The following is a 24,215-nucleotide window of genomic DNA, read 5'->3' on the forward strand; positions in this document are numbered from 1 at the left end:
GCCTAGGTCACTTTGCGGGGCTTGATATCCAGACCCACTTGCCCATCACGCAGGTTCTGCTGGTCCCCCAGTAGAAGCAAAACCTTAAATGCATCTCAGCAAATAGCAGCAGCCAGGAGGTCCCTCACATCATGAGGGCACACAGGCTAACAACACTGATGACAAGAACGCTGGCTGCTCACGGAGCACTCACTCCGCGTCAGGCTCTGAGCCAAGTATTTGACAAATGCTATTCATGGCAGTAGCACCCGTGCGCCTCTTTTCCAGAAGAGCAAACAGAGGCTCTGAGAACTAGGTGGCTCACTGATCGATCAGAGGCAAAATCGGACTGAATCTGTCATCCCTGGGCCCTGCTCTCAACCACTGGCCTTCCTGAAGGTGGGGGAGCCTTAGCTGGCCCCCTGGACACGGCACTTTTCTAGCTGCACCATCCCTAGCTTGTTTCTCTTACCCATGACTGGGCTCTCTGTGAGGTCACAGCCATAAAGTCAGCAAGGCCTCAGCTCTAAGGTCTCTGGACACCTATCCCTACCTCATTCTCTATGCCCTGGAAGGATGCAGTGTCCAGAGGTCTCCCCGAGCCCCGGCTGTCCTGGGCAGCAGCTCTGGAAGGAACGAGGGGTGTGGAGTTAGCCACTCTGGGGCAGGAGGAGAGGAAAGGGCCTGGCTACCCCAGGAGGACCACCAGCCCGGTGGCACTTGCCTTTGATCTCCGATGATTAAAACAAACACCCTCTCCAGCACTTCCTCCTTGTCCGGGAAGGCCCTCCTTCCTGGCCAGCAGACGTGGAACGGCCAGGGAGAGGCTGCCTGGTCCCAGTCCCAGGGTCCTCACTTGGAAGTTGTCCTAGGGTCAAAGGCAGCTCCAGAATGCCCTGGCTCTGGCCTGCCCTCCATCTTCTGACCCCAGTTGCCTTCCGCCTGCCCTGATCCCAGCCTCCAGCACCTGAGGCTTTTCCGCCAGGCTCCTCAGCCTCTTCCCGGCTACGACTCGCTCATCCCCAGCTGCAGCCACCCAGGTCAGGCGGCAGGGGTGGCCGGGGTCCCACTCACTGCACGCCGTTCACCTCTTATCTCTAAAGCTGGCAGGCTATGAGGAATGACCTGAAATTTGTTCTAACTTGTAAAAGAGAGAACATTGGCTATAAGCTTTAATTTACTCTGAGTGTCCACTGTGTGTCAGGCCCTGGGTTGGTGCTGGGGGGACAGCAAGAGTGAAAGAGATGTGGTCCTGCATTCATGGCAGGGTTTCTGGTTCTTTTTTTTTTTTTTTTTTTTTCTTTTGAGAGAGAGTCTCGCTCTCTCACCCAGGCTGGAGTGTAGTGTCGTGGTTTTGGCTCACTGCAACCTCTGCCTCCCATGTTCAAGCGATTCTCCTGCCTCAGCCTCCTGAGTAGCTGGGACTACAGGCATATGCCACCACACCTGGCTAATTTTTGCGTTTTTAGTAGAGACGGAGTTTTACCATATTGGTCAGGCTGGTCTCGAACTCCTGACCTCCAGTGATCCACCCACCTCGGCCTCCTAAAGTGCTGGGATTACTGGCATAAGCCACCTCACCCAGCCGGTTTCTGGTTCTGATGAGCAATGGATTCTGTGCCACACACTTCACAGCTGTTTGGGACACCACAGAGCACAGCTAGTCCATGAAGAGAGAGGGCTGGGGACAGACCTTCTTGTTCAGTGTCTGAGGACAGCCCTCCTGTTTCTCTCTAGGTCCCTGGGGATGGCGTGTGGTGGGGAAGCCACCCTGGAGCAGCTTCCTGCTCCCGTCCTAAAGAACTCCTTCAGCGGCTCGGGGCTGAGCCACACGACGCCTCTGCTGGGAGGCAGGAAGTTGCATATTCCTGCCGTGTACCCGGCAGAACGTTCTTTCCACGTCCTACCGTTGACAAATCCTCTTGGACTTCCTGGTCACTTCATGATGACAGCGTGCAGAGGGAGAGGGGATAATCAAAGGACGGGCGTGATGAGGGCGAGGGGTTTTTCCTCCCAAATTTGTATGATGAAAATATCCAAACATACAGAAGAGTTGAAGGAAGAACAAGGAACACTCTCAGAACCCCTCCTAGAGCCGACATGTAACCACGTCACACGCTTGCTTTATCTGTCTGTGTAGATACATCTCTAGAGCTATGTATTTTTTGCTGTACGTTTGAAAGTAAGTTCCAGGCATCATCTCTAAATACTTTCGTGTGCATTCCTAAGAATGAGGATATTCTCTAACCACCACACCATTATCATCTGAAGAAAATTAACAGTGATTTGAGAGGGAGGGATTTTGAGAATTAGTCAAGGCGTAAGCGTTGACACCTTTGTTAGATGAGGAGGTACTGTGTTGTATTACTGATCGCAAAGCTCCCTTTGAGCTTGGTGCCCCTGCGGGGCAGCTGGAGGAAGATGGAATGACACTCCCATTCCAAAGTTTGAGATCTCCAGGGAAGCAGAGCACCACGCTAGTACACAGTAGGTGCTCGGGATGTGCACAGGGAACACGTCCCAGGCCAGAGGCCACCCCTGGGTTCCCCTTCATGCTCCTGGGCATAGAGGGTCCTGTTTTTCCAGATCTGCCCCATCCGGAGGAGAGGGGGGTGGGCCTTGGCAGGCAGATTGGATCTGGGCTCAAATCTCTGAGAGACCGGGGCTGATTGGGGTTCCCCCTGACCAAGTCCTCAGCTCCCCTTGGGGTCACGGAAGCTAAGCTTGGGTGGGGAGATGTGGGGCCTTCCCAGGTGCTGAGCAACCCTTTTCTTTACCCTGTGGAGGGGACCTGGAGACAGGGACAGCAGAGCCAAAATCCCCCCACCTCGACCCAGGGCTGAGATGGGGCCCTGGATCTTCCAGCTACGATGTCCCCAAGAATCTGCAAAATCTCCCACGACTCCTTCTGTGGGGGGTGTGCACGGGGGTGTGCCCAGGTGAGAGCTGCAGATGGAGGCTATGGGGTGACTGCATTTATCTGTGGGTGTAACCAAGGATCTCACAGGTCCAGGAGGGTGGTCCTCATATGTGCACAGAGACTGGAGGGGGCGAGGGTGCATTTTGGTGCATGTATGGATGTCCTAAGAGCAGATCTGGGGTGTTCTCATGTCAGAATGTGGGTCTGTGCTCTGTGTAAAGTTAGAAATAGGGCTTTGGGAACAGAATATTATTCAGCCTTAAAAAGGGGCGAAATTACAACACATGCTACAACACGGTGAACCTGGAGGATGTTATACTAAGTGAAATAAGCCAGTTACAAAAAGACAATGCAGAATGAATGCAGTTATATGAGGCATCTAGAGAAGTCAAGTTCATAGAGGCAGAAAATGGAATGGAGCTTGCCAAGGGCTGGGGGACGGAGGAGTGGGGCGTTCTTATTTAGTGGGGACGGAGTTTCAGTTTTGCAAGATGAAATGAGTTCTAGAAATGAATGGGGCGATGATTGTACAACAACGTGAAGGTACTTAATGCCACCAAACTGTACTTTTAAATATGGTTAAGCGAGCGAATGTTGTATGATCTGTATTTTGCCACAGTGAGAAAAAAAAAGCGGGGTTCTGGTGGCCATGACTGGCTGCCTTGTAAGGTTTCCTGTTTCTGAATGATGGTGACACCCACCCCATCCCCGTGTGACCCGACTGCTCACTACTGTTTACTAGGAAAGCCAGGATATTGTCACTAGGAGAGAATATTGTCAATCAGAGGAAATCTAACAGAGTCAGAGAGATGCTTTGGGGATCATACAAGTCTCAAACCCAAGACCCGTTTCTGGAAATGCTACTGTGTTTGAAGCAGATCTCACCAGCTAGGAATGGAAACAGAGGCATTCTGTCAAAGGAAAGAACTCGATGAGAAATTGTTTTATGAAAGCCAAATTTTGGCATGTTTTCACATTTTAGTTTGTCAGAACACAGAGTAATAAATGTTAAACATGTTGTTTATTATTATGCTCGGTTGATTTCTTTATGATGACAATTTTATTTTTCAAGTTTGTCCTCGAGTCACTGCGGGATTCCAGAAGAGAACAGGAGAGATGTTTTACCGTTTATCCCAGCAGGACCATTGGGAGAACAGTTGTTATTTAAAAAAAAAAAGAGAGAGAAAAGGGGGTGGCCCAGGCCCCTGCCCCCCTCCCACGGTTGGGTCAGGGGTTGGGGTGGCGGCCAGGGCTGTCGTCAGGTCCCTGGTTATGAAGCTCTGCCTGCTGGCTGTGGTGAGATCTGTTACGGCTGCAGGGCCTGGCTGGTGGGAGGGAACTTGGCTCTGCTCGCTGCAGTCTTTGTTTCTGAAGCTGATGCCCGGTGGCTGGTTTGTGGTTGTGAACATGGGGAGCTCGGACGAGGAGTGGGAGCGGCCACCTATTTGGTGTGGAAGGCTCAGGAAGCCTGCCGCAAAAGCCGCCCCACAGGAGAGGGGGACCAGTTGCGTGAGTTTCCTCTTCTAACTTCTCGTCTCACCATCAGTGGATGGAGCAGGGGTTGGGTTCTAAACCCTGGTGGGCTGACAGTGGCTGGACCCAGGACAGCACAGGAGCCTTCACACATCTGGCCCTGTCACCTCCAGGCTGCGCAGGGCACCCTGCCTCTGTAAATCTGTTTCCTCAGCTGTAAAATGGGTCTCTGTGCCCACCCCTCGGGGCATTTCCTGGGCACTCAGACTGGGCTGGGTGCTTCGGAGACAATGCTCCACCCAACTCTGTGTCCAATTCTGAATCCCATGTTCAGATGAGGAACTGGACCAGAGATGGGGAGCCACCTTAGCCAAAGTGCCCACAGCAGCGGGGGGCAGTGAGGCTGGGTTAGGGTCCCGACTCTGTCTGCTTAGGATCTGCATAGGAAGTCACCCAGCCTGGCTCAGGTGGGAGCTCCGTCCTGAAGAAGTGATCTGGCTCCTGGGCTGAGGAGGAAGAGCCTGCTTCCGGGGGCACAGGGAGCCTAGTGCTGAGTAGAGCTCAAGGGTCCTGGTCCAATGTGGACAACTGTGCTTGAGTCCCGTAGGGTCTCTCCGTGGATGGGATGAGGGGTCTCTGGTTCCTGGGTCTGTGCCTTTGGCTGAAGTTCGGGCAGCTGGTGAAGGGGCTGTCTGTGCCCCACACTGTGGATGTACCAAGTGGTGAACCCTGACATCTGTTTACATGGGAGGGTCCCCTTTGGCGGGTTCTGAGCTGGATGCAGGGGGGGTCAGGTTCAAGGAGCCCTCCCAGGGAGAGAGGTATGTGCCTGCTGGTGTCCAGAGGAACTCACATGCAGATTCGGAGAAGGCACAGAGAGGCTGTGGCACTGGGCTACTGTCACACAGCATGTTGGCAGAGGGGCCACCTGCCCAGCCCTTCCTGAGGCCTTTAGGGGCTGATCAGGAGTCTGAGGCTGGGACTAGGGGAAGCATCTCACAGCCCAGTTAATACTCCCACCTCTTTGGCGTCCTGTGGCACACAGAGGGGCTTGGAGGAAGGACATGTGCCCCCAGTGCCTCCCGGCCAAGGCCTTATTCATCACATTACTGTTTTCACACCCAGGCCTGGGCCAGTGGGCCTGAACACTGATACCGGCTAGGGCAAGCTGACGGGGAGGCTGGTCAGGGGTTAGTTCAGGGTCCTTCCCCCAAGATTCGGCCCAGAAACACATCGAGCCAATCATCCAGGCTCCCTCGGCCCCCAATCACCACCCCTGCTGTAGGAAACACTTTAAAAAAGTCGAGGTGGGGGAATCCAAGATCCCTGGCACTGGCTGGGGGTGAGGTGGCCCCGCCACTGGCTGCTCACAGAGGGGGACTCAGCTCCTGTCCCTCTGACCCGAAGCTGCGGAGGCCTCCAGCACGGCAGCCGGAGCCTCCATAAAAGAATAAGGATCACATTCCTCACTTTTTAAGTTGCACAAAAGCTGTATGCATAATTAATGTGCAATAAACGTGAGCGGCTGGAAATTAACTACATGGAAAAGAAAGAATATACTTAATTGTGAAAATTAATTTTGCCTTTATTCTTTTTCTTTCTCTCTCTCTCCCCCTTCCCCTGCCATTTTACAACTTGTTATATTCTCAGAGCCCTTCAGATCTGGCTGGGGATCATCTTCTGGACTACTCGCCTGCTGACCTCTTGCCAGGCAGCCGAGGACAAGATTAGTTTTAAGCCGCAGCCTAGTTAGTTGCTTTCAACAGTGGGTCTGAGAGAGTACACGAGCCGGGTCGGGTGTTACCGTGTCGCACAGAGGAATGTTGTAATCATTCCCCAAGACCTTCCTCCGGGGACCTCTGTACCTGATTCTAAAGGCTTTGGTAGATGCAATTTTGAGAGCTGCTTTTGGAAACTCGGGAAAAAAGCTTATTGTGGTGCTTAAAATTCCTAAACATGAATTTGATGGTTAAAAAGCCAAAGGCCTAAATACATTTACATATATTCAAACAAAGTATTTTAAGCAATAACCTCTAAGGCTCCCTTTCTTGTTTTTCTTCTACTTTTTTTTTTACGAGGACAAGACCTTTTCTAAGTAGCGAAATTTCCCAGTGGAAACACTTCTTGTCATGTTCTCATTGTCACATCTCTTGATAAAACCTGAGGATTGAACTTCAAGAAACAACCCACCCACTTGAAATAATTTTTTCAAAAAGAATTACCTCCTTGAGAATAAAACACGCTATTAACAGATACTTTAAAATATGATTTATTGCACACACATAACAACAACTATAACCTAAAAATATCACATCGCTGGAAATAAATCACTGCCGATCCCATCTCCTTTCCATGCCAGCTGTTTTCCTGTTTCTGCTGTCTTTCCCAGCCCTGGTCTGTATCGGCAGATAATTTTAAAAGAGGCAGAATCAAGAGATGGAACCCAGAATTGTCTCGGCTGTTTGGGCGAGAATTGTGTTTTCAGAACATCCTAGTTTGTCTCGGGCAGTTTGTAGCTAACCCTTCTCAAGACTTCATAAAACACAAGTAATGCAGGGTGTCTCCGAGTCACTCTGTTACCAGATAAATTTACAGCCAGAAAAGAGACTATCAGTACGGTCTTTTGCGCTCCCTGCCACCTCTGCCCAAGTGCCTGGTCTTGTTTAAGATGAACTGCTGTCATCCGAGAGCTGCCCGGTCACTGGGGACCACGGGCAAGCCGTAAATAACCAGATCTGTGGCTACGGATCATCTTTGGCTAGCTGTCTGGCCTGGCCGGTTCCACCGTAGCCCAGCTGGCAAATGTGGCTGCCTTCGTGAACAGGTGGCCCACAGCAGGCTGTGGATGGGCAGTGGGCTGGGGCGGCAGGCAGGCTTCTGCAACAGCCTTTCAGGACCAACTTGGTTCTGGCCCGAACGCCCCCACCCACCGCCTGGCCAGGCCCGGGCCACAGACCTTTGCATTAAACAGCTTCTGACACTAAAAATCAAGGTCTGTCGGCCGTCGTCATAGGAATGCAATATCCTCTGGAGGTTCCCTTATTAAAAAGCAAGCCTTGCTGCCGCTGCCCAGGATAGATTTCTATTTCATTTGTATTGATCACCGGGAAATGTCTCATTCTCTGGTTGACAAATATGGCCAGCAGGGAGTTAGCGTTTGGTGGAAAACATTTGTTTCCACAGTGATTTGGGGGACCCTGCGCTTGAGCTGTGGTTATATTCACAAGGTCGTGGTGAGTAATCTCTAGCTATGATATAGAATTACAAATGTGAGAAGTACAGTTTTGCAGAACAATAGGGCCTGCCAGGGGCTTCAGAAATCATCTAATGCGGCTGCTTCGTTTCACACTCGGGGTTAAGGTAAGGATCTTGACTTACCCAGGGTCACAGAGGCAGTGGCACTTCTAGGAATTTATCCTACAGATATTACTCACTGGTGTGTGCAAATGATACTCATCACGGCACTGTTTATAAGGGCAGAAGATGTGAAACCACCTAACCAAACGCCCATCATAGGAGATTCGGTAAACAATTATGGTATATAGGCAGAATCATGTGAAATTGCCTTTTTTTTTTTTTTTTTTTTGCTGGTCAAAAATGGTTGAATATGGACAATCCCATAGGGGCCAATGTGCCCTTTCTATTGAATGGAATGATGTGTAGTCTTCAAAGGAACGAGATGGAGAACTCTCCCAAGATATATTATTAAATGAAAAAAGCAAGCTGCAGAACAGCGTACCTGTTATGCTCCATATCTGTTTTTACAAAAAGAGACATACCCACATTGGCTGGTATAAGCCTCCACTCGAGACGGAGAGACAAATTGTCCGCGGTGGCTGCCAGGGGAGGGAACAGGCAGCTGAGGTGGGGATGATGTGAGGGTGACTTTTCACTTTACAGCTTCCGTACCTTCCAAATGTTATACTAGGTGTGTGCATGGCAGACACGACATCAATTCAAATGTAAAACAAAGATCCAGAATTCAGTAGAGCCCTCATTACTAGGGGTTAAATGCTTAGCCGACTCTGTGGTCTGAGAATTCTGGGCTTCAAGTCATTTCATCTCACAGAGCCTCAGTTTTCTCACCTGTCAAGTGGGGGTAATGAGAGTGTTGACTTTTTAGAGCGGAAGTGACAGTTTCCTTGAGACATGAATGAGAAAGGCTCGGCATTGTGGCACAAAGTAAATGTTACATGTTATCATAAATGACACATAAATCATAACATACACACGCGTGCACATCAATCCTTATATTGACCCGTTTAGCATTTTGGTTTTCTTGGAAGAGTCTTAAAAATAGCTGTGTGTGTTTGGAGACAGGAGTCGAGATTGCTGAATGTTATGTTTGCTGGGGGGACTGTGCTGCTGTTGCAGTGACGGCTGCCCACGCTGAATTTATAGGGTGGGTCTGATGATTTTTTTTCTGAATCGGTAAATGGTCTTCCGCATCTCTATGTACACAGGCAGGTGAACTAATAGAATTAAGCTTATTGGTGTAATTCCTCTGGGCCCCCTTGGTGAGTGGAGAGCAGCTGGATGAATATTTTAATTAAGCTCCGACACCCAGAAGTCAAAGTCCTGGAGTGGTCCCATTGGGCAAGGTCTCTCGATTTGGGGTTTAATCAAGTTCGGCTTCAGAGTTCAAATTTCTTCCTGGACAGAAATATGTCATTAGGCGTCCAAGATTTCCACTGGAAAAAAAAATACAACTTGACTATATTTTCTCTAGAGAATGACACCATGATTCGATTAGCCCTTTTTCCTTGACATTTTGCCCACTTTATTAACTTCTGCTTTGCTTTTAAGCAGGCAACTACTGTTTTACTTCCCTGAAGAAGCTCATAATATTATAATTCAAGTGTCAGGACAGATTAGGTTAAACGAACTGTGTAATTCCCGAAGGAAAACAAACTTCAAAACGGACGAGGTTTGCCTTGTCACATGTCATGGATTGCATTAGCGGGGAACGGCGATTCTATCACCTAATGTGCTAACGCTGGCTCAAGTGTTCCCCGCTCTGCAAGGTGAGAAATTACTTAGCTAACAAAACATTTAGTTTTCCCCTCTTTGCATTCTTTCTTTATGAGATTCTGAATGTGACATTTTCACCAAAAAATCTCTGCACTTATTTGCGAAAAATGTATATTAAAACCAAAACCCATCAAATGGAAAGAAATCACAGATGGTTTTATTCACAAGCAGTAGAATTAATGGCCTCTCTTCTCTTTATAAATATTAGAAGCAGATGAGTTCATTACGATTTCACCCTAATAAAGAAAACCTGCTTGATTTTGACAAGACATCGACTTATCTAATACATCTACTAAATAACAAAGCTACTTCCCGCCCGTAAAACACGGCTCGAAAACACCAGCTTTACCTGGACTGCTTCTAAATTAATGAAAAACACTCCAAAGACAGCAAAAGAAGTGGGGCGCGGGGAATGGAATTCAAGAGATTTTTGAAAATGTGACTGATTTTGAAAAGAGAGGGTTTTGAAACGTTTACTTTGTGGTGGTTTGAAATTTTTACATCTTTCAACAAAGCGGGCAGAGAAGTGAAACCATCTGAAAGGGCTTTTGAAAAGAGCGATTCAGCACAAGTTGGATGGAGCTGCGGTTCCTTTATCTCAGGGAATCTGTGGACATCGTGCAGGGGAGGCCCGGCCCCTGGTCCCACTCCTCCCCAGTGCGGCAGCCTCAGCCACGGCTTCAAAGCGCAGTTGGCTGAGCATCCTGGGAGGGAATCGGACACCTCGCCCTGGGGCCGCACGGCCGGCTAGTTCCTATTCCCGAGCCCTGCAGCCTGATGTAGTCATCTCCTTGGTCATGGCAGCCCGGGGTGTTTCTGTTTGTGCCGCTTTCGGCACTTGTTAAGAAAGAAGTGGGAGGCTTATGTGAAACTGCGAAAGATGATTTTTCTCTCCAGAGTCACGGCATTTGGGGCCTCAGCTTATCCATCATTGCAAAGATCGTTCTGAGAAATGGAATGAGTCAGACCTGCCCAGAGGGGGAGGAAAATGAAGCATGCATGGAGCCTCTGTCCCCGACCCTTCTTGGCTGGGCTCCGGTGGAAGGGCGTGGGCTCCTTAGCCTGAAAGCTGCCCAGGGAATGCCTTTGGGGAGGGAAGCCACACGGTTTAAGAAAAATGGCACATCAGCGTGGCTTTGGTCCCTGATTCTACCATTCAGGACTCTCAACCTGGATTCCATCCCACACTTTCCCACCCTAAGACCAATAGCGGCTTACACCGCAGAGATCAGACACCTGCACTCAAGTGTCGTGGTTGGGGGTGGGAGTGGTGGTCAAAGCTGAAACACTATTTCTAGGCAGCTCCTTAAAAGCGAAGCAAGCCCGTTACCTCCACATCGTCCCAGGAACCTGCATCTTTCTTGCTGTTCTGTGCTCTCTTCCTCCAAGTGAGGGTCTATGAATTCTCTGACAGGCCCAGGTGGAGTTCCGAACCCTGAGATCATCCGAGTCCTTCCTTCATGCCTCAGTTTCACATGTAGGCAACTTCTGGGGAGATTTTTGAGGAAGCAACAAGTTTGAGCCAAGACCCCATGATTGAAATTCTCCAATAAATCCCTCCCAGCTGAGCCCTAAGGGGCTGTAGTTGCTTCAGCAAGCAGGGACGGCAGGAAGGGGGGGGGAGCGGGGGTGTTGCAGACTTCAAACAGGACCTGGAGTGGTGGGGGTGGCGGGGGATTGTGCCGGGAGAGGAGGCCACCGAGCCAGGCTCAGAGTTAATTAAAGAGCCTGCATGGTGGCACCTCTACGCACAGCTCAGCATCAGCAACTAGGGTTCTTTGCAGAGATGGCCTCTCATTTAGGGGCAAGTCTGGAAGAGTAGGAGACTCAAACCACATTTAAGATGAACGTTTGTGGCCCTTGGAAGGCCCCAGCCTGGGGGTACTCTGCCCTCCCACCAGGAGTTCTGAGGGAGCTGAGGTTGTGTTCAAAAGCCTTGTCAAACATCAAGGTTAGGTTGTCTTCAGGCACTAGGCTGTGTCCCTCACCTGGGTGACGGGACCATCATCTCCCCCATTTTACAGACGAGAAAAGTGAGGCTCAGAGAGGCAAAGCCACCGGCTCAAGGGCATATTGTGGTGGCAGGGGAATCCAGGGTGGAATTTATATCCTCTAGTTTATGCCACTGGCTGGAGATGGGGATCCAGCCAGAGACCAGCAGAGGACAGTTGGCCCTGAGTACACGGCCCTCACCTCAGCCCTGACCCCTCGCACTGTCCGTGACATTCAATCAGGTGCCGGTGATGTCTGGCCCAGCAGTTGGGGCAGGGCCTCCCCAGCTTCCCGGCGACAAATGGTTCTCATTTGAAAGGGAGGTTATAAAAACACATGCCCAAAGACACTGTCAGGGAACTGAGGATTAATCTCATTTCAGTCAAAGACCATTTCAAATATTTTTCTGGGGGGGAGCGGGGGCGGCACAGCCCTGGCTGGGAAGGAAGTCAGAGTTCCTGGCGTGCCCCTCAGGTCGGCGGGTTTGAAGGCGGCTGAGATGCCGGCTGGTGGGGGCCAGGGTCACTCCATACCTAGCAAGGCAGAGTCTGACAGAGGAACGAGGCTTTGCTCCATGAGTCCCCAAGGCTGGCCTTGCGGGAGGCCTACACTCTGGCGTGGACGCTCACACTGCGTTCAATATGTTGGCTGTGTTTCAGGGCAGTTTAAGTTGCCAAAAGGAAGGGAAGGATTAGGCGCCTGGGACATTTTCATTTTCTGGATGGTGTCAAAAAGCGGAGTGTTTTTGCCGTGTGACTCAACCAGAGCGGGCCCTGAAGGGCAGCCAGGGGAGGGGCATTGCCGCCAAGCCTCCTGCCCAGACACCTGTGGCTGCACAGCGAGTCCCCCACTCCAGCCAGGGACCAAAGGGAGTACCCACTCTAAGCCACCAGCTCCCAAACTGGGGGGCCTGGTCCCTAAATGACAACCTGTGGGATTTGGGGCGCAGGCCTGGGACTGCAGGTGGGGCCTCTGCTGAGCGGGCATAACCCCAATAGTTCCATTTACTGAGAGCTCAGGGGGTACCCAGGAGCGTGGGCCAAGCTCATCTTATTATACAATGGCCCTCTGAGGGGAGGACTTTTCTTATCCCCATTTTTCGGCGGGGGAAATTGAGGCTCAGGGAGGGGCGCAGGTGGCTCGCCTAAGGCCTGGAAGCTGGGCAATAGTGATACATCTTAACTTTCTCAGAAACCTTTTAAAGGAGGGATTGTTGACCTCCCCATTTTCCGGATGCGAATGTTGACCTCCCCATTTTCCGGATGCGAATGTTGAGGCTCCTGATGTGACTGCCCAAGCCTACCCTTTAAGGGCGGGTGGAGCTGGGGGGCTTGCTCTGGCCTCTCCGGCCGACCCGCATTCCCGAGCAAGGCGAGCGCGGCTGGGCCCGGCCCCGCAGTCTATGGGAGCCACCCCGGGTCCACGGGGGTCCAGACGCCGCAGGGGGTGGGAGCCCGGCGGGGCGCGGCGGGGACTCGCGCGGCGGGCGAGCCTCCTTCCAAACACACGTCCGTAGCGCGGTGCGGAGGGATTGATTTGCCGCCAGTCCGCGGAGCTCCGCCTGGTGTTTGCTGAGGTCCGAGCATCCCCAGCGCGCGGCCGGGGCGTTCCCGCAGGGCCCAGCGAGGGCCGGGGAGCCGAGCGCCCCCGCGTGGACGGACCGCGCGAGAACCCGTGTTTGGGGGCGGGGTCCGGGGCGGGCGGCACGGTGGGAGGGGCATCATGCAGGGCGGCTCTGGAGGTCCACCCTGCCCGGCAACCTAGAAAGAGAGGTGCCAGGACCCTCGGGTTCCAGGGGAGAAAGCAGGCCAGAGACCTCCTGGGGCCCTCTCGCTGGGCAATGGGACTCCAAGGGGCTTTGCCTCGCTGCGAAGTGCCTCTTCCTGGGCCTGCGGGAGGTGAGGTGGTCTTGGCCCTTGCCAGGACCCACCCTAGGGAGCGCCCCCAAGTCAGTGAGGTGAGGTGCTGGAGACCTGGCCCCACATCATCCCTCTTCCCCAGCGGGAAGCTCTCTTGAGCGAACTGGAGTGGGTGCTCAGCCTGGAAGCAGATTGCAAGCATCCTCCTGAGTCTCTGCACAATGCCAGGGGACAGGTGGGGGGAGGCAGCTCACACGACCTCAGACCCTCAGTCCCCCTTCCTGCCCGTGAAGGGGCCTGGTGGGGCTTCCCCGTGGCCAAACGCCCTCTGCTGCATCCCCCACCCCTGCCATGTGCCTTGCCCCAGGCCAAGTATGTAATGGGTTTGCTCAATTCCTCCTCCAGAAAGCCCTGGTGGCTGCTGGCTGCTGTTATCCCAGAGCCCCAGGGGCACATCAAGGGAGGTGACTAAGCTGGGCCCTGAACTGCGCCTGTCTGACCTCATGAGCCATCCTCACCTTAACCCCACAGGACAGGACACCTCCTTCCAGGTGTGCATAATCCAGGCTGCGCCAGTATCGGCAGTGGAGTTGGACATGCCTGGGCTGGAGGCCCTGAGGTGCCCCTGTCTGACTGTGTGCTTCTGAGCACTCTCTGGAGCCTCAGTTTCCTTATCTGCTAAACGGGGCATCCCTAACTTCAGGACTGTGGTGATGACACACATAAGGCTACCCCTGCTGTCCTCCATAAACGTTTGCTGATGTCCAGTGAACAATGAAATACCTCCCCCCTTGACATTTGCTTACCTTCCCTGGGAAACGCATCGCAGTCTAGCCCCCTCTAGAGCTCAGGGCATACCTTGCCTCCTCCAGAAACCCTTCCTCACTCATCTTCCGGGGAAGGTACTGGCAGGAAAAAAAGCCATTTTTTTTAAAGGGTTTGGGAGGATAGGCAAAGATTTTTAAACGAGATACAGAAAGAACGATCATAAAGGAAAAGATTGAAAGTTGGACTATGTTTTTTTTTTTTTTGAGACGGAGTTTCACTCTTGTTGCCCAGGCTGGAGTGCAATGGCGCGATCTTGGCTTACCACAGCCTCTGCCTCCCAGGTTCAAGCGATTCTCCTGCCTCAGCCTCCTGAGTAGCTGGGATTACAGGCATGCGCCACCACGCCCAGCTAATTTGGTATTTTTAGTACAGACGGGGTTTCTCCATGTTGGTCAAGCTGGTCTCGAACTCCCGACCTCAGGTGATCCACCCACCTCAGCCTCCCAAAGTGCTGGGATTACAGATGTAAGCCACCGTGCCAGGGTGTTTAGTTTTCTTATACCAAATTTGACATTTTGTATTTTTCCAGATATTTGGTAATTAATACATGGTTACTAATAATATTCTTGTTAGTTAACTGTTATATCTGTAGTTATCTTTTGTTTTAATTCTTATTTGCCTCTTCTTTCTCCTTGTCTGAAGTTTGTCTCTTTTAGTCTTTTCAAAGAACCAAATTTTGACTTTGTTCATAATTTCTGTTTACTTGATTTCATCGATTCTTTTTATTATCATTTCTTATTTCTTTGCATTTACTTGTTGCTCTTTTCCTATCTTCTTCAGTTAAAAGCGTAGCTTGTTTATGTTCAATCTTTCTTGCTTTTGGATAAATTTAAACTGTAAATTTCATTGTCTCTACCGCTTCAATCGTATCCCACAATTTTTTTATTTTTATTTTTTAGAGATGGGCTTTCTGTCATCCAGAATAGTGGAGTGCAGTTGTGCAATCATAGCTCACTGTAACCTAAAACTCCTGGGCTTAAGCAGTCCTCCTGCCTCAGCCTTCCAAGTAGCTGGGATTACAGGAGCACACCACCATGCCTGGCTATTTTTTACTTTTTTTGTAGAGACAGGGTCTCACTATGTTGCCCAGGCTGGTCTCAAACTCCTGGCCTCAAGTGATCCTCCTGCCTTGGCCTCCCGGACTACTGGGATTACAGTACATGTGAACCATCATGCTTGGCCTCCCATAAATTTTGATATGTAGTGATTTCATTATTATTTTCCTCTAAGATGTTAATAATTTCTCTTATGGCTTCCTCTTATTTAATTGTAGTGCATTTTCCAATCATGTGGTTTTAAAAAGCTATCATTTTGCTTTACATTTCTTATTTTTTCATTGTATGATCAGAGATGGTTTTAGATATGATGTTGGCTCTTTGGAATTTATTGAGGTTTGTTTAGTGGCTTAGTTCTTAGTTGATTCTGAAAGGATATGGGATCTATGCCAGGTTGAAAGTTCTCTGCTTGTTAATCAGGTTATTCAAACATTTTATATCTTTGCTCATATTTTGGCAATTTGACTGCAGTTTCTGAGAGAGGTGTGTTAAAATCTTCAAGTGCAATTACTGGCTTATCTGTTTTTCTCTCTGTAGATCTGTCAGTATTTCAAAACTGACAGGCTCTTATTCCAAACAACTTCTCCCTGCCCAATGTTCCCAGGGTTCTCCCACATCTCTTAAAGGATGCCTTTTGTTTATATTTAACTCATGCTCTGGCTCGTCTATGACTTCTGCTTCTGCTGGTGTGGGTTGCTCAGCTTCTTGTCTTCCCTTGGTGGATGAGCTCTTCTGATGTCTGTTCTTCCACCTGCCCCTGGGAATTCACAGTTCCCTGGGACTCAGCTCCACTGGCTGGTAACATGTAACGGGGAAGTGGTGGAAGCTCAGAATTGAGTTTTTTTTTTAGATGGAGTCTTGCTCTGTTGCCCAGGCTAGAGTACACTGGTGCAATCTCGGCTCACTGCAACCTCTGCCTCCTGGGTTCAAGCAATTCTCCGGCCTCAGCCTCCTGAGTAGCTGGGATTACAGGCACCTGCCACTGCGCCTGGCTAATTTTTGTATTTTTAGTAGAGATGGGGTTTCACCATCTTGGCCAGGCTGGTCTTGAACTCCTGACCTCGTGATCCACCCGCCTCAGCTTCCCAAAGTGCTGGGATTACAGGTGTGAGCCATCGAGTCTGGCCAGAATTGAGTTCTTACTTTCAGCTGCACATTGAAATCACCTGGGAAGCTTGAACACTACTGACTCCTTGGTCCCTCCTGCAGAGAGAGATTCTTGTTTGATTGGTCTGGGTGTGGGTCTGGGCACAGGAATTCTAACCCACTCTCGGAAGGTTCTAATGTGGAGCTGAAGTTGAGAACCCTGTGCCCGCTCCAGAGAAAGATGAGGAGCTGGGGATGGATGTGTCTTGGGTGGTCCAACCTGTGCCAACCTCTGCCCATGTGCCCTCCCCATCAGGAGTCCAGCCCTCAGGGCCTTCCCAGACCTCTGCCCCTGCACCACCATTCCCAAGACCTGTGTCTCTGCAGCAACATGACCCAAGGTGTGGGGCGAAGGGAGGAGGGGACTCAGGGCCAGGCAGCTGCCTGCCTGTACTGCCCTCTGCTGACACCCCTCCCCAACCTGCAGATGGATGAAAATGACCCACCTAGGGCAACGTGGGAGGGATGAATGGGCATAGCCAGAAAACCGACCTCTGCCATCTGTCGTCTAGCCACCCGACCACCTTTCACTCTGCTCAAGACTTTATTGAGGCTTCTTGGCCAGGCACAGTGGCTCATGCTTGTAATCGAAGCACTTTGGGAGGCCAAGGTGGGTGGATCACCTGAGGTCAGGAGTTCAAGAACAGCCTGGCCAACATGGTAAATCCCTACTAAAAATACAAAATTAGCCAGATGAGGTGGCAGGCACCTGAAATCCCAGCTACTCAGGAGGCTGAGGCAGCAGAATTGCTTGAACCCAGGAGGCGGAGATTGCATGCAGTGAGCCGAGATCACGCCAATGCACTCCAGCCTAGGCAACAAGAGATAAACTCCGTTTCAAAAAAAAAAAAAAAAAAAGACTTTACTGAGGCTTCTGATGCCCATGTTCATGAAGCAAGCCATGCTCCTAATTTTTTTTTATGTGCATTATCCATATCTAGTTTGGAATCAACTTATCTCTGAAGTTCTCCAGTCCCTGAGATCCAAGCCCCTGGCCATTTTAGTGTTGGCTCTTGTGACCCATCCACCTCCTCCCTTTCTCTGACATCCCCCAGAGCTGGGTTCTAGAAAGAGACACAGCAGCCCATGGCAGTTCACCTTCCTGTCCCACCATCATCACCATGGACTGATGCCAGCTTGCAGCCAGGCCCTGTGTTGGGTCCCGCAGCTTCAGAGATGAACCAGACAAGGCTCAGCTTTCATATCCTTGTCTGATCTCTCTGGGGCCAGCATCAGGGTGTGTCCAGGGAGGCCTGCTGCTGGGCGTCACAGGCCCTGTATTGCTGGTGTCTGTCCTTCTGGGGCTCCTCAGCAATTGAGTCTAGTTCATCTGTCTACTTCATCCACTCTAAGGAATTCATCCAGAGAGCATTTGCTGATGTCCACTATTTTTCTAGGCCTGCGCTGGGCGTTCCAGGTATACAATGGTGGGGGAGGGCATAATAAATGAGACATGGGGCTGGACACGGTGGCTTATGCCTATAATCCCAGCACTTTGGGAGGCCGAGGCAGGTGGATCACCAGATCAGGAGTTTGGGGCCAGCCTGGCCAATATGGTGAAACCCCGTCTCTACTAAAAATACAAAAATTAGCCAGGTGTGGTGGTGGGTGCCTGCAGTCCCAGCTACTTGGGAAGCTGAGGCAGAAGAATCGCTTGAACCCGGGAGGCGGAGGTTGCAGTGAGCCGAGATTGCGTCACTGCACTCCAGCCTAGGCGACAGAGTGAGACTCCATCTCAAAAAAAAAAAAAAAAAGAGACATGGATCCCTTCTTCCAGGAGCACATAATCTAATGAGAGGTACAGGTGGCTGCAATGCAGCGACATGTGGTCCCCTGTGCAAGGCACAGGCAGCTTGAACGGGAGAATCATTGATTACCTTTGCCTCCGAGACATCAGGATGGACATCACAGAGGAGGTGCAGGAACAGGGTCTTGAAGGATGAATAGGAGTTTTCCAGTCAGAAAAATGGGGGGAAAGCATTCTAGGCAGAGGGAATAGCATGTGCAAAGGTAGGGAGGCATATGAGCGGTAACGGCTTGGGGAACTGCAAATAATTCAGCAGGGGCATCAGTGGGAGGTGAGCCAGGCCCCGGAGAGAGGGGCACAGAATCGTGCGGACTCAGCATTCATTCCTAGGGTAATGAGGGCAGAGTAAGTGGAGGAGTCCTGTTGGCTGGATCTGGGCTGCGTGGGGGATGAATGACAGGGGACAGGGCACAGGGCGATGTGGGAGGCAGGTGTGACTAGGAGGCTGATGCTGCGATCCAAATGAGAGGGCTTGAGGCCAGAACTAACACCAAGGCAGCAACAAGAGAATATAGTGGCCGGGTTTGAAAACAATTAGAACTATCCAGCTGCAGATGGAGCGATCCCAAAGGGCTCCAGGTGGGGGCGTGGGTAACTCTAGGGGGAGATGGTGGAGTTATCCCAGAGATGGGAGGTTTGGAGGAGGAGGGGCCGTTTAGGGCTTGAGATAGGATGGTTCATTCAGCTCGGCACGTGCTGAGGTCAGCGTTGAGTATGGGACCTCCACATAGACACCTCTAGGTGGCTGCTGGAACTATGTGGCTGGAACTTGGAGTGACTGACCAGCGACAGAGCTAAGCACAGAGAAAGGCTGCAGGGAGCTGCCGGCGGGGACGCAGATGGGAAGAGAAAGCCCCGGGGCATTAGGGTTGAGATGGTGGTCAGGCTGGGAACCAGCAGCTGGAGGCGCAGGGGGAGACGTCGGCTCAGGCGCATGGGGCCCGTGGGAAATGCAGAGGAGGAACAGGGGCTGCCGGGGTGGGAAGCACAGAGGAGGAACAGGGGCTGCCGGGCTGGCCCTCTGAGGCTGGGCTGCACCTGCCTTGGGCACCATGGGTCTCCTCCTGAGCTGGTCACTACCGCCTTGGCTAAGGCCAGTGTAGTAGATTTCGGCTCCGTGCAGCCCTGGGGCCCCGGGCATTGCTCTGTCTTTCCAAGGGGTACTTGAGGCCTTGTCCTCGATACCAAAGACCACCACTTGTACTTCCTTGGTGTCTTCAGACCCAGCATAGAGGAGGGACTCTGTACGTTTTGTGGATAGTAACATAGAATCAAGGCACCCCAGAAAGACCTGGTACGTGCGTGCTAAATGTCTCTGCTGTGTGCTAAATGCCCTGCCTGGGTCCTCATTCCATCTTCCCAGGGCAAGCCATTGAGGGAGGGGAACTGTGTCCCTTTGGCCAGATACAGGGTGCGGGTGACCTGTCGAAGGCCATGTGGTCAGGAAGTGGCAAGGCCCAAGCTGGAACCCAGCATTAGCTGTTCTGTCTGCACCACGGGATTCTTATGGGATCCTCTGGGCTGCTTTTCCTCTCCTACTGTGGGACAAAGACCTGAGACATCCCGGGGCGGGGGTCTGGGATGTGGAGGAGGCAGGGCTGGTGCCCCTGAGGTGAGCGCTGAGCTAAGGTGGCTGTGCTCCAGCTCCTTCCTGTCCGAGTCTGGTGTGAACGGGCTGCAGGCGGACTGGTGTCTGGCCCAGACGCACACAGCATGCTAAGAGGAGGCAAAGAGCTTTGATGGTGAAACCTGAAATGCTGGCTCCTCACAAGGAGTGCTGCGCCTGTCCCTGGGCCCTGCAGCCTCCTTAGCTGGTGTCTGGAGTGGCCTCTCACAAGCAGGCGAGCAGTCAGGACAGGATTGAAACCACCCAGACTGCGATGTGCTGTGCGCCCCCAGACAAGGGCTCCGGGAGAGCAGGAGGTGAAAATCACAGAGCACCCCGGCCCTTCCCGCCGGGGCCACCTTGCAGCAGCTGCTCCGGCCTTCACGCCAACTGGGGCTTTTCTCCTTCCAGGAGCACCCCGAGGGCTGCCACCAGATAACAGCGGGGCTTTCTGCATCCTCCAGAATCCCACTGACTTGTAACCAGGTGGTCTCAACTAAACAAGGGGCAAAGAAGCCCACCAGTCCTTGCTAGAAGGCTGACAGGCCAGGCGGTGACAAGAGCCCTGCTGGGGGAGAGAGAGCTGGGGGCTTGCCCTGAGGGATACTGACCTCTGCTGGCTTCAGACACCACGACAGCAAACTGGGGAAACAGGTTAAAACAAACGTTTATTTAACAAATTATATTAAGAATACAGACAATCACACAGTGGACTTCCCTTGCCAAGTACAAGAGTCACCTTGAATAAATATGCAGCGGGGACATCATCCCTAAGGGCCTTGTCTAGGCCTGACACAGTCACACAGCAGCTCCACGGCCTTGGCTGGGAGAACAAAGCTGTCTCTGGTGGCAACCCCCGGACATGTGCTCGGAGTGGCAGGAGGAGGCCGGGCCGCCCTGAGGGTGCCAGGCAGCCCAAGCAGGGGCTGTGGGCTCAGGGGTGAGCGCCTGGCGCGGCCTCCAGGGGCAAGGCAGGCTGTGAACTGAGTTCATGAGCTCAGCCGCTGCGTGGCTGCCAGGCCCGGGGGCTGCTTCCTCAAGGCCTTCCTTTGCTGTCATCCTCAGGCTCACCTGGTTCTCCAAGAACCTGCAGGCTGGGATTCCCCACAGATGCCTGCAGGCTCTGGAGGGCCCTCATCTTGGTGGAGGAGTACGGGCAGGCCACTCCTGACCATGCTCAGCGCCCACTGCACAGTGGCCTGGTGACCGGCAGGGCCCAGTGGCGGCCGGGAAGTCCGTGACTGGACTGGAAACAGAAAGGGCAGCCCCAGCACGGGCTTGCGACGGGATGGCTGGCCCGGGGGCTGGAGGCCGACCCCTGCCTCTGCCGCTTAGCAGCCGGCCAAGTCTCAGCCTCTTCAACTCTAACAAGGAGCAGAGAACATCTATTTCCAGATCACTCTGTTTTTAGGGGGAATGAAAGCAGAAATGTGCTTAGAGAGCCTGGCCTAGAGCCTGGCCGGGAACAGGTGCTTAGAACACAGGAGTCCCTCTTGTCCTCCCGCCGACCTGCGATTCCTTTATACGATCCCACTGGGTTCTCATCTCTCCAAGTGGTGGAGGATGTGGCTGGCATTTGTTCTTGGACTTGGGGTGGGAAGAAAGGCCTTAATTATACATTTGCAAGGGAGCCTGCAGCAAAGCACCTGCTCCTTATCACCTTTGTGCCATTTCCAAGGCCTTTGGAGATACTTCAACTTTCCAGAGAGAAAGGGGAGGTGGTGGGGACAGTGTGCTCTGGTTAGCCATTCTGGAGGGACAGAGGCTGCCGGCAGGGACAGGAGCAGTAGTGGGAAGTGCTGTGGGGGGACCTGAGGGATGAGGCCAAGACCCTTTACATTTCCAAGGGAACCCTTGTCCTTCCCTCCCACAGTGGCCAGAGGGCTCGTGGAGAAAAGTACTCTCCCAAAAGACAGAAACGCTCTCAATACCTAGGTTTGAGCCAGAGTTTCACGCCTCAGTTCTCCCGCAGGAGTCCCACTCAGGTGGGCTTACACGCACGCGTGTGCGCGCACACACATACACACATACACACAGGCACACGCTTGTCCTCACCCACCTCTCAGAAGGCAATAAATGGTGGGTTAGGAGCAGCCTAAAAGCTACCACAAACACCAACTCGTCCTTAACCCAGTCTCTGCTTACCTATCTTAAGCTGCCGTTTACTACGACGTTCACAGTCATTTACTCTTATGCTAAGTCCGTAATGCTATGGAGAAGATGGCTCCAGCTCGCCTGAGTCCAAGAGTTTGTCCTCTTCCTGGTGGCCCTGTCCACCCAGCAACTGCAGAAGGGCATGCGGGGGCACCTGGCCGGGACCCAAGCTTGACAGGGGCCCGCAGCGGCGTCAGTGGGGGCTGGGGGAGCCCCTTCCTCTCCTGCAGCCGCCCTCACTGCTTATTCTGTGTCCTTGGGGACAGTGCTCCCACACCACTGCCTCTGAGCCTTCTGGGGTCCAGCGGAGCTGCCACAGGCTTCTTCCCAGTCATGGCAGCAGAGTGAAGGGCCCCTGGCGTTACCTGTCAGAGGCAATCTCACAACCAGGGCACGAAAAGAGGTGAAGGACAAAGTTCACAAACCCTAATGAAGTGGGCACAAGTGGCCAGAGCTCTGCCCTCTGCCCTCCTGCTGCCCCCACCTGCCGGGAGTCACCCAGGGCACCACCCGAGAAGCCACGGCAGACATAGGTGCCCTCTGTGGGTGCCACAGGGCTCCTCAGGTCCCCAGAACCACACTGGCTTATGTGAACGGAGCATCGGCAGCCAGCCTGGCAGCCCCCTCCCTGCTCAGCATCAGTCCTATGACAAGGTCCTGCCGCTGTGCCACCCAGGAGGCCTGAGAAGGCCACCCCCACCATGGGCGTCCTCGGGTCTCAGGGAGGGAGAAGTGGCTGCTTCCCTAATCCACAGAAATCAAGAGGTATCCGAGTGAAGATCAGGGTGGCAGAGGAGGAAGATGGGTCCACACAGGGGCCTGGGGCCTGGAGACGGGCGGTGGGGGGGGAGCTGGTGCAGGGGCATGAGGTATTTCCGGCCCCGCCCGCCTCTTGGCCAGCTGGGCTGGCCGGCGCTGCCTCCCTTTCCTCCCATTCCTCTGGGCCTCAGCTAGCACTACTGTGGGTTGCCCAGGACCTGCAGCGGGAGGCTGTCCCCGCTGAGGGAGAGGCTTCCACGGACCCAGATAGTGCAGCCCCCAACCGCGGCATCAAGCCCCCACATCCAAGAGCCAACTCTTGGGGACCCAAAGATGTCAGGTCCCCATACTCTGAGGAATGAGGACACAGCCCAGTGCCTGACACCACAGAGTAAGGCAGCCCTTCAGGTGAGGGCCTGGGCCCCGAGGGATGGCAGCCACCACTGCCTAGGCAAATGCACCTGGGCTGAACTTGGCGCCCGGCACTGTGAGGACGCCAGCACCAGTGGGCACTCAGGAGAAGTGCCAGTTCTGGCCCAGATTTGGTGACCTGGGTCAGAGGGACCTTTCAGAATGACTTGTTCCCGTCAGCAGATACCGTCAAGACACGCCTGGCTCTGAGAGGGGCTGGGTGCCCATGTGCCTGTATCCTCCTAGGGCCAGCACGTCTCAGAGGGCGTCCGTGTGGTCCCCGGGTCAGGGCACGGGGCTGAGGCACCTGGAGCTATCGTTGGCATGTGGTTGTTGCGCAGATGAGCCCTTGGGGGAGGCGCGCCATGGCCGAGCACAGCGTCCTGGTAGTGGATCCAAGCAGGGCCGTCAACCGTCCTCCTCCCCAGAAAGCAACAACCCCTCCGCCGGGGGCAGGGGTGCTGCTCCCCAACTTCCAGGCGACTGGGTGACAAGTCCATGGGATGTCCAAAGGGCAGGGTCCACCCCGGGGCCACTGGCTTCTTCCTCCCACGTCTTCTCAGGGCTGCTGTGAGATCCTGCAGAGAGGAACTTGCTCCTGGCAGCCCTGGGCCGGGGAGGATCGGCGGCCCTGGAGAGTCCCAGGCAAAGCTGCCGGCCCCCAGGGTCTTCCGGGAAAGGACTCAGCGGCTTAGTGGGGTCTGCCCTGGTAGGTGACAGGAGGGAGTGGAGGGAGCCGGTGGGCGTCACTGGGCGGCCAGGACAACTGCCTGGGGCCCTCAGGGTGACTCCGTGGTGAGTGAGGTTTTTGGAGGACAACTGGTCATCACACAGACATGTTAGGAGCCGCTGGTCACTACAGCACACACAGATTAGTCATGGTTATGAACAACGTCCCCAGGGAGGCCGGGGTGTCAGGCCAGCTGAAGACGGGACACGCCCACTTAGCTGCCCAGTCTCCGGGCCAGCCCTGCTGGGGCAGTGTGGGAGGGAGGGCTGGCGGAGGCGGCAGGAGGAGGCGGGGGCGGCAGCCCCTGCCGTCAGTAGTCTGGGCGGTGGTGTTCTCCCCGCAGGTGGCCGCTGGCTCCTCAGGACTGCGGGATCTGCTGACACCTGGTGGGGCTGGGCGGGAGCCTGGCGGCTGCGCTCTGCTCTGTGCGGAAGCTGTACTCGTACTGCAGGGGCGGGTGGGGAC

General features: G+C 53.3%; 1 protein-coding gene across 2 annotated transcripts in view; it reads right to left on the reverse strand.

The window, feature by feature from the left end:
- Positions 1–20,345: 20,345 nt before the first annotated feature.
- Positions 20,346–24,215, reverse strand: part of MVB12B (multivesicular body subunit 12B) — a 182,613-nt gene continuing 178,743 nt past the window's right edge. The window contains exon 10 of one of the 2 annotated variants that reach the window (XM_055271063.2): positions 20,346–24,195. In XM_055271063.2, coding sequence (XP_055127038.1) covers positions 24,109–24,195 — 87 coding nt within the window. In that variant the 3' untranslated portion in view covers positions 20,346–24,108. The remainder of the gene's footprint in view (positions 24,196–24,215) is intronic. The other variant, XM_055271064.2, reaches the window with a different exon arrangement.

This window comes from Symphalangus syndactylus, chromosome 3 (assembly GCF_028878055.3).
Source record: "Symphalangus syndactylus isolate Jambi chromosome 3, NHGRI_mSymSyn1-v2.1_pri, whole genome shotgun sequence".
NCBI classification, from domain to species: domain Eukaryota; kingdom Metazoa; phylum Chordata; class Mammalia; order Primates; family Hylobatidae; genus Symphalangus; species Symphalangus syndactylus.